The following is a 15,193-nucleotide window of genomic DNA, read 5'->3' as shown; positions in this document are numbered from 1 at the left end:
AAGAGGTGGGATGCCAAGAGCAGAGCAAGGAGGATTCTTACCCAATGCAGGGACTTTAAAAAGTCTCCAGCTGCTGCTCCCACAGTGTGGTCTACCTGCACCAGTAGAGGGTGGAACTTGGGAATGCGGGAGTAAAACCACCTCTGCAGCACTACACCCATACCTCACTTAAAAAAATCCTGGATTAGCCCACACAGGGGCCAGGAACTGCTAGCTAGAAAATCAGGTTTAATGAAATTCCAAGTTATGAAAGTATAAGCAGCATACTAAAAAACTGCACTTGTTAAATGGCTGCTTTGGAAAGTCTTAACCAAGTGAAACCTAGCTATTCAGCTGCTTCACCTCACCCTTACATCTACCTTCAACAGATGTCAATTTATTACTGTATATTATTTCCTAGTGCTCCCCTTCATAGGTTTTTGCCTAAATTGTAACCTATTATTTTTACTACTGCAGAACTCCTGCATGCCAGAACCTGACAAGCAATTAGATAAGAAATGCCTATCCAGAAATTTAGAGAAACAATCTCATCCACCCAAATAACAAGGCTGTAATATAAAAGGCCTTCCTAGTGTATCTGTATAACCAACCATCCCTTCTAACCAGTAGCTGGTGGGACTGAAACACAGTCTATTGCATAGCGAAAAGGAGTTAAAAATATTTGTAGGACATTCTTAAAAATTATTTATAAGATATTTCTGGAATAATGTGTTATTTCAAAAATTCCCTTTGGATTCATAGGACACCACTGGCCAAATGTATCCTTGCCATAAATGTCACCTGCATGAATTGCTGTAAGGATGAACTTGAGCTCTGATATTTTTACATGTTTGATTCTTTAGGATTTTCATTTTGCATGATTTAACCATCCTGATTTTGATATTATTGGGATTCTTTGTTCAGGATTCTGAGATTGCGTGCATCATGATGTTGTTATCTCAAGATCTGATCCAATCCTAACAATGACATAAGAAGGAAATCAGTTTTTATGACTTCCAAGTTGCTTCTCCTATCTATAAAAATGTTTAGAAATGCTTTGGAGAAACCCTGCTGCTGACCAATTAGTGGCAATAGGCAATACAGACAGATTTTTCAGTAGCATAATCCCTGTCCTTCTACCCCAGGTTTTATGCATGGCAAAGAAAACATGACCCAGCATAAAACAAAGTGCTGCAATCAGCCAAACGCATGAATGACTAAAAAGGATAACTATGCAGGTGGCCTATGGCATTTATTTTCCCAGGCCTAGATCTGCTAGTATTTGCTCTGATGAGGACAGTTGTAATATACAAATCTTTGCTATGAAGAAGGCAAGTTCAGCTTTGCCACCTCACCAAAGACCACCAGAGCATAATTCAAAAGCAAAATCAACACTAGGGGAACTAGAGTTCACCATGAACAGAAATGGGATTTTTGGTAAACAGTTTGGGTGAAGGGGAAAAACAAGGATTGTTTTGCTTTATTCCCTTTCAGTTCTTCCTCCTCCCCCACCCCCCCACTGCCCATATAAAGATAGGCATTCAAAAGTGGAATGGACAATCACTCCATGTTTGGGGTTCAGATTAGGTATACGCTTTTACATAATCCTCCACAGTTTTAGAGGATGTTATTTCCAGTCTCATCAACATCCAAATTGCTTTAAGAAACACTGAATTACTTCTTTTTGGAAGCCTTGCCATTATGAACTGCACTGAAAACAGCTGTTCGCTGTTGTGCCAGTAGCTCTTTTTGACAGAGTTTACTGCATCACACTGTTTGTGCTGTATGCTTATATAGTAGTCAGACAGAATGCCCTTTGTTTCATAGCATTCTCTTATGCCTCTCATGAGGGGATTTGTGAGCAAACTGCCCTGTTTTACCCTTACTGGCTTTCAGCATATATTTACACTAGCCCCTCAGCACCATATACAGCCACCTGCCAAGGTGTTCCCAGTGTCATAATAAGATGCTTACTGAAGGTTACATATTTATAGTAAAGTAAATGTGTATATTGGACCTGCAATTACCTGGGGGTTAGTGATCTTATGGATCACTGTTTTAGGAAAACACTGCCAGAATTTTAGACTTTTAATTGAATCTTATAATCCATATCAGGGGTTGGCAACCTACGGCCTCTTGGCCAGATCTGGCTTGTGGAACCATGGAACATGGCCCAGCAATGTGGGGCATCGGCAGCATTCAGCAGGGGTGGGGTGCTTCAGCTATGGGTGCTCTCCCAGTACTGCTGCAGAGACAAATATGAGCTGTGGATGGGTCCTAGCACTCGCCCCTGAGCCACAGTGAGTCATTCTGGCCCACAGCCAGAAAAGATCACCTACCCCTGACCTATATCAAAGGATAATTATGAGAGTCAGACCACATCAGCCAAATTTGCCAACTCTATCACAGACTTACTGCAAAATCCTGATCATGTCACTGTCATTCTACGCTTCAGTTTCCTTTTCTGTAAAGTGAGAAGTAATAATGCCAGACTCTCAGAAGATCACAAGTTTTAATTCTTTAATGTGGGAAGAGATGTTGAGACCCTCAGCTATAAAGGCACTGCAGCAGGACAAAACATTCTATTGACAAAGTATTAGGAAATGGGTCAGATCAATTGGCTCAGGGGACATACAAAGAGCTAGAAAGAGAGAAGGTCAGTCAATTACCTACTTTATGTTCCACAAGATAATTCATTAGTTCATTGTTAAAACTATAACGGTACATTAGCTCCTATGACTGCATTTGGTACTTTTATTAATAAATGTAACTTATCTTTGGACATGGATAATGCAAAAAAGAAAATCAATGTCTGATTGAGCCTATGAAGCTTTCTGTGATATAGTCATGTTTAAAATCTCTTCTGAAGAAGTGAGTACAACACCACCCTACCAATGAACATAAATCAACTACTTCCCTGTCACTGCAGTGACAAGGCATTAGCAGTACTCTCATCTTTCCTGATTTTATTTCTATCAGGTTATAGGGTGCTCTGGGTGTTTAGGGTTCAGTGTTCATCGCTAATTAGAATCACGTGGTGCAAAGCAGGTTTGCTTTTAATAACTGGCAATTCTGATAATTGGATACAAATTAAAAAGCCTTTGTGGACATCATAACCATGCATGCTCAGTAGTCACCAGCTGTTGCATGGTAACCAGGCTGTGCAAAGCGCATGCACGCACACACACACACACACACACACACACACACACACACACACACACAAGCATAGATCTGATTCCAATAGCCAGCAGAAAAATAGCTTATATGCACACAGTATGGGTTCAGATTTTGATGCTAATAACCATATGATTACATTAACTAAGAGTCTAATAACTGGTAGACACTGTACAGTTTAAGCTAGCTATGGACTTGAGGTGAAAATGCAGAACCAGAGTAGGATTTCAATCATTTCTAAATTTAGATGTAGAGTTTTGGTGCAAATTCACCTCCATTGTTCAAACACGACGAAGACTAAAAAGACAACAGGAGCCCCCTATGCTCTTCATAAATGCTCCTGTTAAAGCAGCTTTAATTCCTGAAGCCTATTAGCTTTACAATAGTCATGGCAGTTTGTTAGTCTCACTTCTGCAAAAGCATGCTTCACTCATTAAAGCCATCTAGATTCTGCGATCAGAAGTGTATGAGAAATAATATAGACACTGTCTCCCTTGCTCCTATTTGGTCTTACCTTCCATGAGTTTGGCAAAAGGTTCTGGGCATGTTGAAGGGATTGGAAGGGCAAGTTTATTCATGGCAACACCATATGCTACTGCTAGACCATCGATTCCTCGGAAGGGCACTTCTCCTGTTAGCAGTTCCCAAAGCAGCACACCATAACTGTGAGTAGAGAGACAGAAAGAAAGAATAAGTATTTAGCTTTAATAATCCCTCTATTGATCTTTGAATAAAATAGGGCATGAAACATTTATTTAACAAAGACTGTCTTACAAAGTATACTAAATAAATATGACAATTTAAATCATTGCAACAAACCCAAATCAAAAACTGAAAGCAACTAACACAGGCATGTCTGTAGACAAACCACATAATTTGGGGGACAGAGGTAGGTATTTTTGCTAAATTTGACTTTAAAAAAAAAATCAAGTAATTTGAAGGTTGAAGGGTTATAATTCCTATTCTTAATTTTACATTTTTGGGAGGGGAATCAGTTGATTTTTCTAAAATCTACAAAATATTAAAGTGTAATTTTTGCTCAAATACATTTACACACATCACATGCACCTTCAGTGCATGTTACAACAAGGTTCTTCATTCAGAGTGTAACTTAATTCTTAACAGTAGGAGAAGGTTTCTGATAGATCTGGAATGGGGTAGAAGAGAAGGTAGAAATGGCATTTTGATGCAAGGTGATGAATTCCCAGTGCTCAGGGTTTTATATTGGCAAAATAGCTGACAGATAGCTTGGCTCAACTGACTGGTAGTTCAAGACATAAAATAGCCCTAGTGGGAAGGTATCAGACCATATGGAAAGCACCAACCACTACTTCCATCCATAATTTTGCAATGTTAATTTGTTTAGCAGTGGAGATGAGGTGCTATAAATAGAATCTTTGAACATACATGGTCTCTGTGAGTTTCCTGGATTAATCTTGGCTAAAAAGATCCTTACTCTTGAATCCTGAAGTCAACAAAAATAAAGAATCTGTTATTAATCATCAGTGCCTGGCTTGGAAAGACACAAAGCCAAACCTTTGGATACAAAATTTTATGCATCTATGACCTTTCAAGCTTTGCTTGGGGCCAGAAACAGAGTACTAAGAGGGTGTTACCATTCTAAAAAAATTAATAAATAAAAATACAGAAAAATCAGCTAAAATTGTTCATCTGAACTGAATATCTTAGCCTCCAAATAACTTAGGATGGATTAATGCAAAGAAACATTGTGATTATTATACTGGATAGCTCAAAACAGATTACCATATTTACGTGAATGTAAGACAACCCTGATTATATGATCCTCCAATAATTAGACTCTATATATGGAAAATTTATACATTTGTTATAATTTTCCAGGTACAGAATCTAATTATTGGATGTTTGCCTTGAATTTGTCCCCCTCCCACAGCTACAGTTGGGGAAATAAATCTGGCCCCTTTGCCCTCCGCCCTCCCCACCCCCACAACTCCAACCCCCCCGCAGCCCCTTCCCTCTCCCCTTGCTGTCTCACCTTGCTCTCCCTGAACACATGGAAGTGAGGGGGTCTCCATGGAAACCAGCCACAGTGGCACAGGAAGGGGCTGCTGGGAAACAGAGTCCAGCTGCCAGCCTGATCCACCATTTTGCCCACCCCTGAGCTAGACTGTTCTCAGTGGTGGCAGATGACAGAACAAGGTCACAAATTGCAGCAAAGGAAATTTAGGTTAGATGTTAGGAAAACCTCTCTCACAAGGAGGGTAGTAAAGCAATAGAACAGGTTACCCAGAGAGGTGGAGAAAGCTCCATCCTTGGAAGTTTTGAAGACCCAGCTAGACAAAGCCTTGGCTGGGAAGATCTAGTGATGGTCCAGTTTTAAGCAGGGATTAGGATTACATGACCTCCTGGGGTCTCTTCTAACTCAAATTTTCTATGATTCTATGATTATCTTAGAACTGTGCTGTATAGCCAGTACTAATCTGTACAACATAGCATCTCTTGATTCACTAAATGTAAAGGTCTTATTTGATAACCTTTCTTTCCAGCAAGGGCTCTTGATTTGTTAAGAGTTTTAAAAGCACAAATCAACCTAGCAACAATTCAAGCTTATTTCCTTTTAAATTAACAATCAACATGCTACAATTTTTAACTCTAATGTGAGGATACTTAAAAAAAAACAACCCCACGAGATAATCATTTTCCCATCCAAACCTTGCAAAAACAGAGCATGCAGCACAGTTATTTATGTTGATCTGTACACAGACTGGAGAAGTTAATACCTTTATCTTTAATAGAATTTAGTCTGTCCAAGTATTTTACCATGTTCAGTCTTCACACATCATCCAAATGATGCATTATTCACATCTTCATGAATCTCTGCATACTTCCATCCCAGCCCCAAAAGAAAATGGGTTTTTTTGATGGCTTTTATTCATGTAGGATGATTAAAACAAATAACAGTAGTTTTAACTTTTGCTCTGAAGGAAGCGCATTTGCGGTCTGCAATCACTGTCATGATTTTAGTTCACAAATCTGTAAGACTAAATTCTATTGTAATTTACTTTTCAATTTCAGGTGGGTCTTGGTTCCTTGGGAGATGACAGAACTTTATTGTTCTATGTTACAAGCCACCAGAACCACCTGAATTTCTATTTGAAATTATGCTTTAACAAATTTGCACTGTTGGGAGCTAACGGTATGTATGGTGGCATCTAAAGTGCCTGCTAGATGCCGTGTATTTATACCGAAAGTATAAGTAAACTGACATTCCACCATTCCAATTTTAATCCTATTCTCTTTGATAAAAATTCCAAAAAGGCATAGAGGAAAAATGTCCATTAATATGATCCTTTACTGAAGGCTTTCATGAATGCTGAAAATGTCAATAGGGAATGGAGGATGTCAAGCAATTGTTAATAATTCTGCAGTCTTAGAAATCAATAACAACACCTCAAGGTGTTCCACTGGAAATAAAAACCCTCTGTAATCTTTTCCTGCAAAAAGTTTGCTTTTCGCTATCAAGGAAACTACCTGAAAGATACCAGTATAATCTCTGGTAGTCAGGGTAGCAAATTTTACACTGGAATAGGTGGATATGGGATCTCACATAAATAGGAGTTTATTTTTAAGAGAGAAAGTAAAAAACATGTGCGTATGATTAAGTTTTATTTAGATATTGTCCAGGTCTATATTGTCCATGCTAAATTAGAAGTCAGGGAAACAGAAGACTATGATTAACACACTGTAGTGTCTTTAAAAAAAAAATTCTAATTTGACAGAAATACTCCTGCAGGGAACCATGAACTAGCATCAGAAAAACTTACTACATTATCTGTAGTATGCCTGTAAAAGCAAATAAAATAGCAGACAGAAGTAAATTCCAGACTTGGCAGGAACGTGGGATATCAGACATCTGACCTGTCAACTGCTGTGCTGGGTATTGAACATAGCTACCATTTATGATGTTACCATAGGGCAGGAGCAGACAATTATTTTGGGTGGAGGGCCACTTAATGAGTTTTGGTGAGCAGTCAAGGGCTGCATGGGTAGCCCCGCTCCTTGATGAATGCCCTGCCCCCTTGTCGCCATCCTGGGACTGGAAGTCCTACCCCTAACCTTTGCCACCAGAAGTCCTTCCCCTTGCCCCTGAAAATACTCCGGGGCGGGGGAAGTGTGCCATCTTAGAACCAGGAAAAAAAAATCATACACTACAAGTAAAAAGGCTACTATAATGTTTTTTAATTTTATTATCAAAAATATTTTTGTCATGATTTCTGTTTGTGGACTGTATATAGAGGTCTGATTACATAATAACTCAAAGATAAATTCTTAGTTTTGTATAGTGGGGGGTGTCTGTATGGTGGGGTGTGTGTGTGTGGTGGGGGTGCATCTGGTAGGGTGCAAGGGTGTATGGGTGGATTGTGAGGGGCATAGGTTATATTGCAGGGTTGTGTATATGTGGAGGGTTGCTGGGCCACAGTGTGGGTGTAATGGAGGGTAGGGGTGTGTGGGGACCCCCCACACTCCCCCCATGGGGCAGTAACAGCAGGCCGGGGTGCTCACGGCACAAGCACCTGGTGGGACACAGCTCCAGCCAGTACTGCACATTGCAGAAAGGAGCACAGCTTCCACCCAGCCGCCTATTGCTGGCGCTCCCTGCCACTCACAGGCAGCCCCTGCACTCTCCAGGCACAGGAGGGAAGTCCCACGTGCTGGGGCCAGCTGCCTTCCCCACCCCGCAGGGAAAGGCACCCAGGGCTTCCCTCCCCTGTGGCACAGCCCCAGCAGGGAAGGTAGCAGGCTCTAGTACCCAGAGCTTCCTTCACATGCCTGGAGAGTGCAGGACCTGCCCATGAGTGGCAGGGAGTGCCAGCGATACAGATGGCTGGGTGAAGGCTGCACCCCGCACTGCAATGTGCAGTGCTGCCCAGAGCTGAACCCCGCCTGGCACCTGTGTCCTGAGCACCCCGCCACCTGCTGCTGCTGCCTGCCAGGGCTGTGCGCCATGTGGGGGGGAGGGGGGGGGGAAGTGTAGGGGGAGCCCCCACAGCCCCCACCATCCCTCACACCCACATGCTGCCCAGTCAAGCTCCATGCTGCTGCTGTCCCCCTACACATGGACTTCACGCTGCCACCAGCCTCAGCCCCATGCTCCTGCCCAGATGCAGCTCCACCCCCACTGCTTCCTTACTTGCTGCCTGGAGCCAGCAGGAGACCGGGGATGTGGAGCAGGTTCCCAGTGGCTGCAGCAGTGGCAGCACCAGCCCTCCTCAGAAGCTGCGCGCTGGCCAGGCTGTGCCCTTCTAGCTACGAGGGTAGGAGTGAGGTGCAATAGGGCAAGTTTGGGGCTGTGTATACATGTGGGCGCCTCATTCCCATCCTTGTGGGTAGAAGGCCTGGGTAGAGTGCAATTCATTATGGGACGCCACAGCTGGATGAAAGTGCTTGGTGGGCTGGAACTGGCCTGTGGGCCATATTTTGTTTGCCCCTGCCATAGGGTGAAGTATCCCTGAAATAGGTATTTTCAGCATTGTACTGACACATCAAATCAAGCACTTAATTTAGTATTTTCATTTCTTGAAGTGGAACTTTTATCCACTGCTGTAGTTAAGGAAAGGCTTGACAATAAAACCTTATCCCTGACCTGACCCTCAGACCAGCTGGTATACATGTCTGGAGTAACGTGGTATTTCTTGAACCAGGTAGACATATTTCTCGGTCAGATGAGTCACAAAATTGGTTTGTACTTCACTGGATACACTGGAAAATGTACGATAATTAGGTCCTACTATGCAAAAACCTTTGAACATAAGTAGACCCAAGCCTTTCCTGGATAGGATGGCATAGACATTTAATAAACAGATTTTGAGTCAGAAGTACCCTAAAATATTTTGCAAATTCTCAGTATTTCATTCACCAGTGAAATATGGAGTCTACCCTGTTTACTAAATAAAAGAGGCATGATATAACACAGACATTTAACAACTTCCATCAGGATGTCTATATCAGATCCGATATGATGAATATAACTGTATCAGGTCGTTCAATTTTATGAGCCAGAAATACAGAGGTTAAAGACAGAACGTCCCTTTGTGCCTCTTAATACTAATAAAAATAAGTAATCTGATTCTCTAGTTTCCCTGCAGAAGCAATTCCGGAAGGAGCAGAAACAGACCTCTGATATACTACTCCACATAACACCTCTTTCACCCATGAGGAGAACCAGAGGGAAATTTACTAAGACCTCAGCAGCCTTACACTTCTATGGCTGCTCCTACCAGTGCTGTCAGGAAAGTCCTATAGACAAGTAGGACACTTCTTTTGGTGGAAAATTTTAAAAAAAAGCAGATGAGACATTTGGGATTCTAGTAAGTGCAGACTTAATTTAAATGCTTGCAAGAAACATTGTTATGATTTATGGTTCCAATCCCATCTCCATCTCTTCCTTGAGGTGCTGAGAATGTCAGAGAGATTACTTTCCAGATCCTCTGAAGAAAGCTGATGATAAAGCAGAAGCCAGAGGCAGAAGTAGCTAACACACAAAGGGAATAAAAAAAATCAAATGGATCTCCGCATCCTCAAAAGGAAGGAGGAAGAGGGGGTAAACCCCATTTATTTATACTGCATTCCATAGTATTGTTTAGATTTTAATTACAATGGGAGCCATGTGATACTCACCATACAGCCAAGTCCACTGACACTTGTATGAATAATTAACAATGTCCTAGTGATCCAGTAATCCTTTAAGCCATTTAACATCAAATTCAGTCCTACTCAGTGGATTTCAGGCACTAATTTCTCTTCTCCCTCTTTCTTTAAATGTTATTAATACTCCAGCTTCCTTTTCTGCACCCCTCAATAGTCACCATTTCACATGAAAAAGGTACTACTTCCTCAAACAAATTTTCCCTCCCTGCAGGAGGGACTTCGACAGCCAAGTTAGGCAAAGGAATACAGTGTTTTGAAGCCCTGGTTTAGTTTTTCCACCTCCCTTGCAAAAAAATATTTTACTTCTATAAAGAGTCTCAATTTATAAAAATAAAGATTATAACTTAGTGCTATGAATGGTATTGGACTGTTAGCTTCCAGGGTTCTCATAATCTATTTATCCATAAAACATGTGTGGAATGAACAGATACAGTACAATATTCCCCCAAACCACCCTCCACCAGTAAATGCCTATCCACTGGCAACTGACCTGGCACTACTCATTCATTTCATGCAGGTCATTCATAATCCATAGATGGCAACTATTTTCAGCCATAACCAACTTGGACACCCTAAAGACAAATGTCTTGATATCCCATACATAAACCCAAATCATCTAGATCTACTAATTCAGAAATTCTAAGTGATTCCACTATTTTTTCTCGCACAGATAAAAAATTTAAATACTGGGTAGCTAATTGGTGCTTGGATTCTGGGCATGTATCTTATGACTATTTAAATGCAAGAGCTCATGAAATTTCAATTAAGAAAATACTGTGGCACCACTTCCCTCATTATGGTAATTGCATGGCATGGTAAAAGAGTGTATTTCTTGTTAAAAAAAAATTTTTTTTAATTATACATACATATATGTGTATTTCAAAGAGTGGGATACACAGTTATCAGAAATTTCCATGAGCCAACCCTCGCTTGCTCCCTTTATTTCCAAACAGGAGAAGCCTCACTACACTCAAAAGTGCCTACTGTTCTTGCACTTATCATTAATGAAATTAAATCTCTATAGAATGTGTTTACTCTGAAATTCCCCTATCCCTCCAAAAAATCCAGTTTTGAATGGTTCCTAAATATAGTTGTGAGAGTTCCAGTAGCTAGTGGAGAGGACCCTTATTCAGAGAGGCAAACTGTGGTAAGATTCTATAAGACAAAGGTGAAAAGCTGAAGTAATCTGCTACACGTCATATTCATACTTACCTGACACATGGCTACACATGAAAGTTGCTATAAAAGCACAAATCATTATATCGTTAGCAGAAAGTATTATATTATTGGCAGAAATTACTCCCACAAGAGGATGTAGTTATTCATTTTCCAAGTTTTTAGGATGGTTCATGGGTGGCAAAAGCACAGTTAAGCAATTAAAGGACTCAGAGCTGAGCTGTATACTTCAGTGATGCTGATTTACTACGGTACATATGCAAGTTGTAACCTCTCTGCTTCATTTGCACCCTCTGTAAAATTGAAATAAATACCTACTTAACTCACAAGGATATTATTAGAATTAAGCATCTCTACAGTGGGTGGAGTAAAAAAAAAAATATCACCCACAAAAATCCTTGCCTCTTGCATTTTTCCTTGACCATCACAGCTGCAACACCACCCTAACTTTATAAGGATTCTGAGCTTTTTCTGATGAAGAGACTATGTTTTTTGAGAATAGGGGGAGGTGAGAGGAGGGAGGTATGCATGCATATGTGTGCACAATACCAGCAGAGTGGGGCCTTGGTCTAGAACTAGGGCTCCACAATGCATCACAACACAAATAAGAGTAAGGCATTTGTGTTAAATGCAAAGTACTGTTACTATCAGCAAGACTAACTGGAGCACTAGTAGCAGAAACCACTTTGTGGGAACGCTCCAGTAGGTTCAGGAACGCCCTTCCAACTGTAGGAGCAGCAGGGCCAAGAAATCTAGCTGGTTTTAAGATGGATCTTAATACATTTATGAAAGGGATTAAATGATGTGGTTGCCTATGATAACAAGGTATAAGATTTGATGACTTAAGAAGTCCCTTCCAGTCTTCTCCAGGCACTGCCTGTGTATTTATCAAAGGACACAAGCTGGGTAAGATCTGTCAAAAGACCAGGGGTCCCCATTAAACTAAAACCCTTTTAAGGGAATGTATTGGGTTAAAAGAGTAGGGGCACTTAAGAGAAGCACACAGCTGATTTTGTGAAGCTGCACAGATTAATTGAAGGGTTGTTAATTAGTCAAACTGAACTCACCAGTCGCCAATCTGACAGTTGTTAGCCAAGAGCCTGGGGTGGACAAAGGGAGGGGCAAATCTAATAGGATAAAGAAAGGTTATCCTGTCAGAGATTTCAGCTGCATGCTTGGGTAGCAACAGGATTCTTTAAATGTGTCTATGCCTGTTTGTGAAAAGGCTAATGCTTTCAAATGAGGCACTGACAAACACTGCCTTGGGAGATACTTCTCCCTCTGTATATCCATCTCAAACGCCATATGGCCAGGTCCCAATGTCCAACTCCACCACACACTGTCAAACATATTTCAGCTCTGATCAAGGATTAAGAACACCACAAAACAACAAAATATTCATAGCCTGTAGAGATATAGCACATCACAGTTCTTATAACACTAATAACCTCTTCCAATTAAAGAACAGTACTGGCAGCCTTAAAGGAAAGTCATCCTGTTCTTAGGAGAAAAGGCACTAAAGCCAAAGTATATGAACCAAATAAAATGGGGAGGGGAGTTTAATGAAGGAGTATAATATTTCCCAAAACTATTAGGGGCTCTCACTACTAGGTCCACGCACATTAAGGCCTGGACTACACTGATATTTTTCTGCACAAGTGTAGCAGTAGCTTTGGCTTTGCATTGATGAAACCTGTAGCATTAGCATGACCCAGCAAAACTTTCCCTGTATTGAAACTAGGATGAATTGTACTGCTGTTGCCAGTCATTTAATACTGGTGGCACCCTATCCATTCTAAAAGCTGGCATCAGTGGAGTTGCACAGAGGCAAAAAGACCTCAGCTGAGAAGCATTAAGCTTCAAAGCATCCTGTTATAGAGGAGAAAACTAAAGCACAAAGTTAAAGTGATATGTACTAAATGAAGTATTCTTGAACACTAGAAAATTGTATGCACTTTTGTTTTGTTTTTTCTTGCTTAGACTACACCCAGAATAAGAGCCCACTGCTTGCTTACAGCTAACAGAATTGCTCTGTTCCCTCAAGGGGTAGCAGTTTTTAATCTGGTGATGAAGGCCCTGGGCTTTAACAATGACTGCTGCAGTGTCTAAGACCACAAATTCATCACTCAAAACAACAGAGCATGTTTTTTGGACATCTCTCCCAGTTCCCTGCTTTAACAGCTGGACCATTCTCCCACCCTTGAATAAAACAGGGTTCTCTCTGTCTTCTAAAGTAGCCACAAAACTATGGATGTTAGTTCACAATATGTAGCAAAAAGAGTTGCCAACAGGTCCGTGAGAAGCAACTAGTATTCACTTTGGATTCAGATTTGGCCGATTCGGGGGACAGTGATTTGATTTGGTGATCTGAATCACTGCCTTGAACTGATTCAGCTGAATCCGATTTGGAGATTCGGCCACCATCAAATCTATGAATTAAACAGGCCTCATCCCCTGCCTGCTCTCCCAGCCCCGTCAATGGCTGCCTCACCCAGCCCCAGCATATTTTTTGTTTTAAAGTCCCATACTCACCCAATGCTGCCAGGTGGAGGGGCAATCCCCGCTGCCCTCCACTGCCCTGTGCTGCCCCCCAGAAGCTCCGACAGCTGCTGAAGCATCTGGTGAGTGCAGGGCTGTTTGGTTTTTTTTGGTTTTTTTTTTTTAAAGAGCTGGGAGGCTGGGGCCGGCCAGCCATTGATGGGGCTGGGAGAATGGGTAGGGGATGGGGGCTTGTGGCAGAGCCCCCCACACAGCATGGGGCAGCAGGCATCTCTCCCCTGCCTGGCAGGAGCCAGTGAGTGTGAGACTTTTTTTAGGGGATGGGGCCTGACAGGGGTTCCCCCATTTCCCCCCCCCAACCCACCCCCATTCCCTACTTACCGACATGGAGTCCGGGTCCAGATCCCTGCGGTGGTGAGTGGGGACTGCCCTAATCTCCAAATCTCTCTGAAGCTCTCTGAATTGATTCAGAGAGCTTTGAATTGATTCGGACCCTTTTATTCTCCTGATTTGATTCGGAGATTTGGCCAATGAATCGGGCAAAAAAATCTCCAAATCTAATCAACACCTGAAGCTTCACACAGCCCTAGTTACCAATAGATTGCAAATAGCTGGAAAACTTTAAAACAAGAATGCCTAGTAATAGCAATGTTAGAATTTCAAGACACTTCTCTCCAGAAAAATTACACTCAAAGTCCATCTTTTTAAAATCACGCACTATTGTATTTGAGAGAAAAAAGTGGATCACTGCCCATTTGAACTGCTCCAGCTGCAATTCTTGAAGACCAGCTGTACAAACATAACAACAGTAGATGCTTATCTAGTAAACAAAGTTAAAGCCATTCAGCCTTGTGCAGTCAAGAGCAAATCTTGTGCAGTATCTGTAAGTGGTAACCCTATATCACTTTCTATCATTTTGAAGCAATCTACTAGACTCTAGATTTATTCATTCTACCAGTAAATTTACCTGGCTTTCTTGCATTCATTTACTTTGCCCATAATGGCTTCCATTTAAAACAATCCAAGTGTTTTAATAAGAGTTACGAGAGATCAGTCTTAGTTTCGCCCATAATCAATAGTTAACATCTAATTTGATTACTGAAAGTATGAAACCTTACACAGATTTAGGAAAGGAAATGTGGAATACTATGCTCTGGTGAAACTTCAAGGAAAATTTGGGTAGGTAGAATGTAAATACCGGAACTGGAATAACTTGAAGTTGACTCCTTTACTCTTACAAAATCTTGGGGCCTTTAGTTAATCACAAGTGTATAACACTTCAGTCTTCTGTCATATTAAAAAGGCAGTAGTTAACCAAATAACTGAATGGGGCGTGATCTTGGTACTATAGAGTGGTGAGGGTCACAGAAGGCTTAGAAGAAAGGCATGGAAGGGGTAAGCTGAAATCCTTGAAGGAACAAGGATTTGGAGGATGCAGGACCTGGCTACTTTGTACAGATCACATTATGGATTCCCAAGCTCAAAGACAGATAAGGATATGGGAGGGTGGAAAGCCAGGAAACATAAAAGCTCTACTAAATCAGGGACTGTGGTATTCAGTTAGCCATCCCTGGTGTTGAATTAAGCAGTCCAGTGCATCTGGGAGTCCCAGTTAACATTTCCTATCCAAGTACTTAGTGCCAAATCAATACCTCCACACATCGCTGCCTTTGGA

At 41.4% G+C, this 15,193-nt stretch overlaps 1 protein-coding gene across 1 annotated transcript in view; it reads right to left on the bottom strand.

Annotated features, from left to right (window-relative positions):
• MAP3K9 (mitogen-activated protein kinase kinase kinase 9) overlaps window positions 1-15,193 on the bottom strand; it is a 103,874-nt gene that overhangs the window by 26,192 nt on the left and 62,489 nt on the right. Inside the window, 2 exon segments of the mRNA XM_006025196.2 lie at window positions 3,671-3,819; window positions 15,171-15,193. The exon segment at window positions 15,171-15,193 is cut by the window's right edge and continues 33 nt beyond it. Of these exon segments, the coding sequence (XP_006025258.2) occupies window positions 3,671-3,819; window positions 15,171-15,193 (172 nt within the window).

The sequence above is a fragment of the Alligator sinensis genome, unplaced genomic scaffold, assembly GCF_000455745.1.
Source record: "Alligator sinensis unplaced genomic scaffold, ASM45574v1 scaffold768_3, whole genome shotgun sequence".
Taxonomy (NCBI): Eukaryota; Metazoa; Chordata; order Crocodylia; family Alligatoridae; genus Alligator; species Alligator sinensis.
Note: the sequence above shows the minus strand (reverse complement) of the source record. Positions and strands in the feature narration are given on the sequence as shown.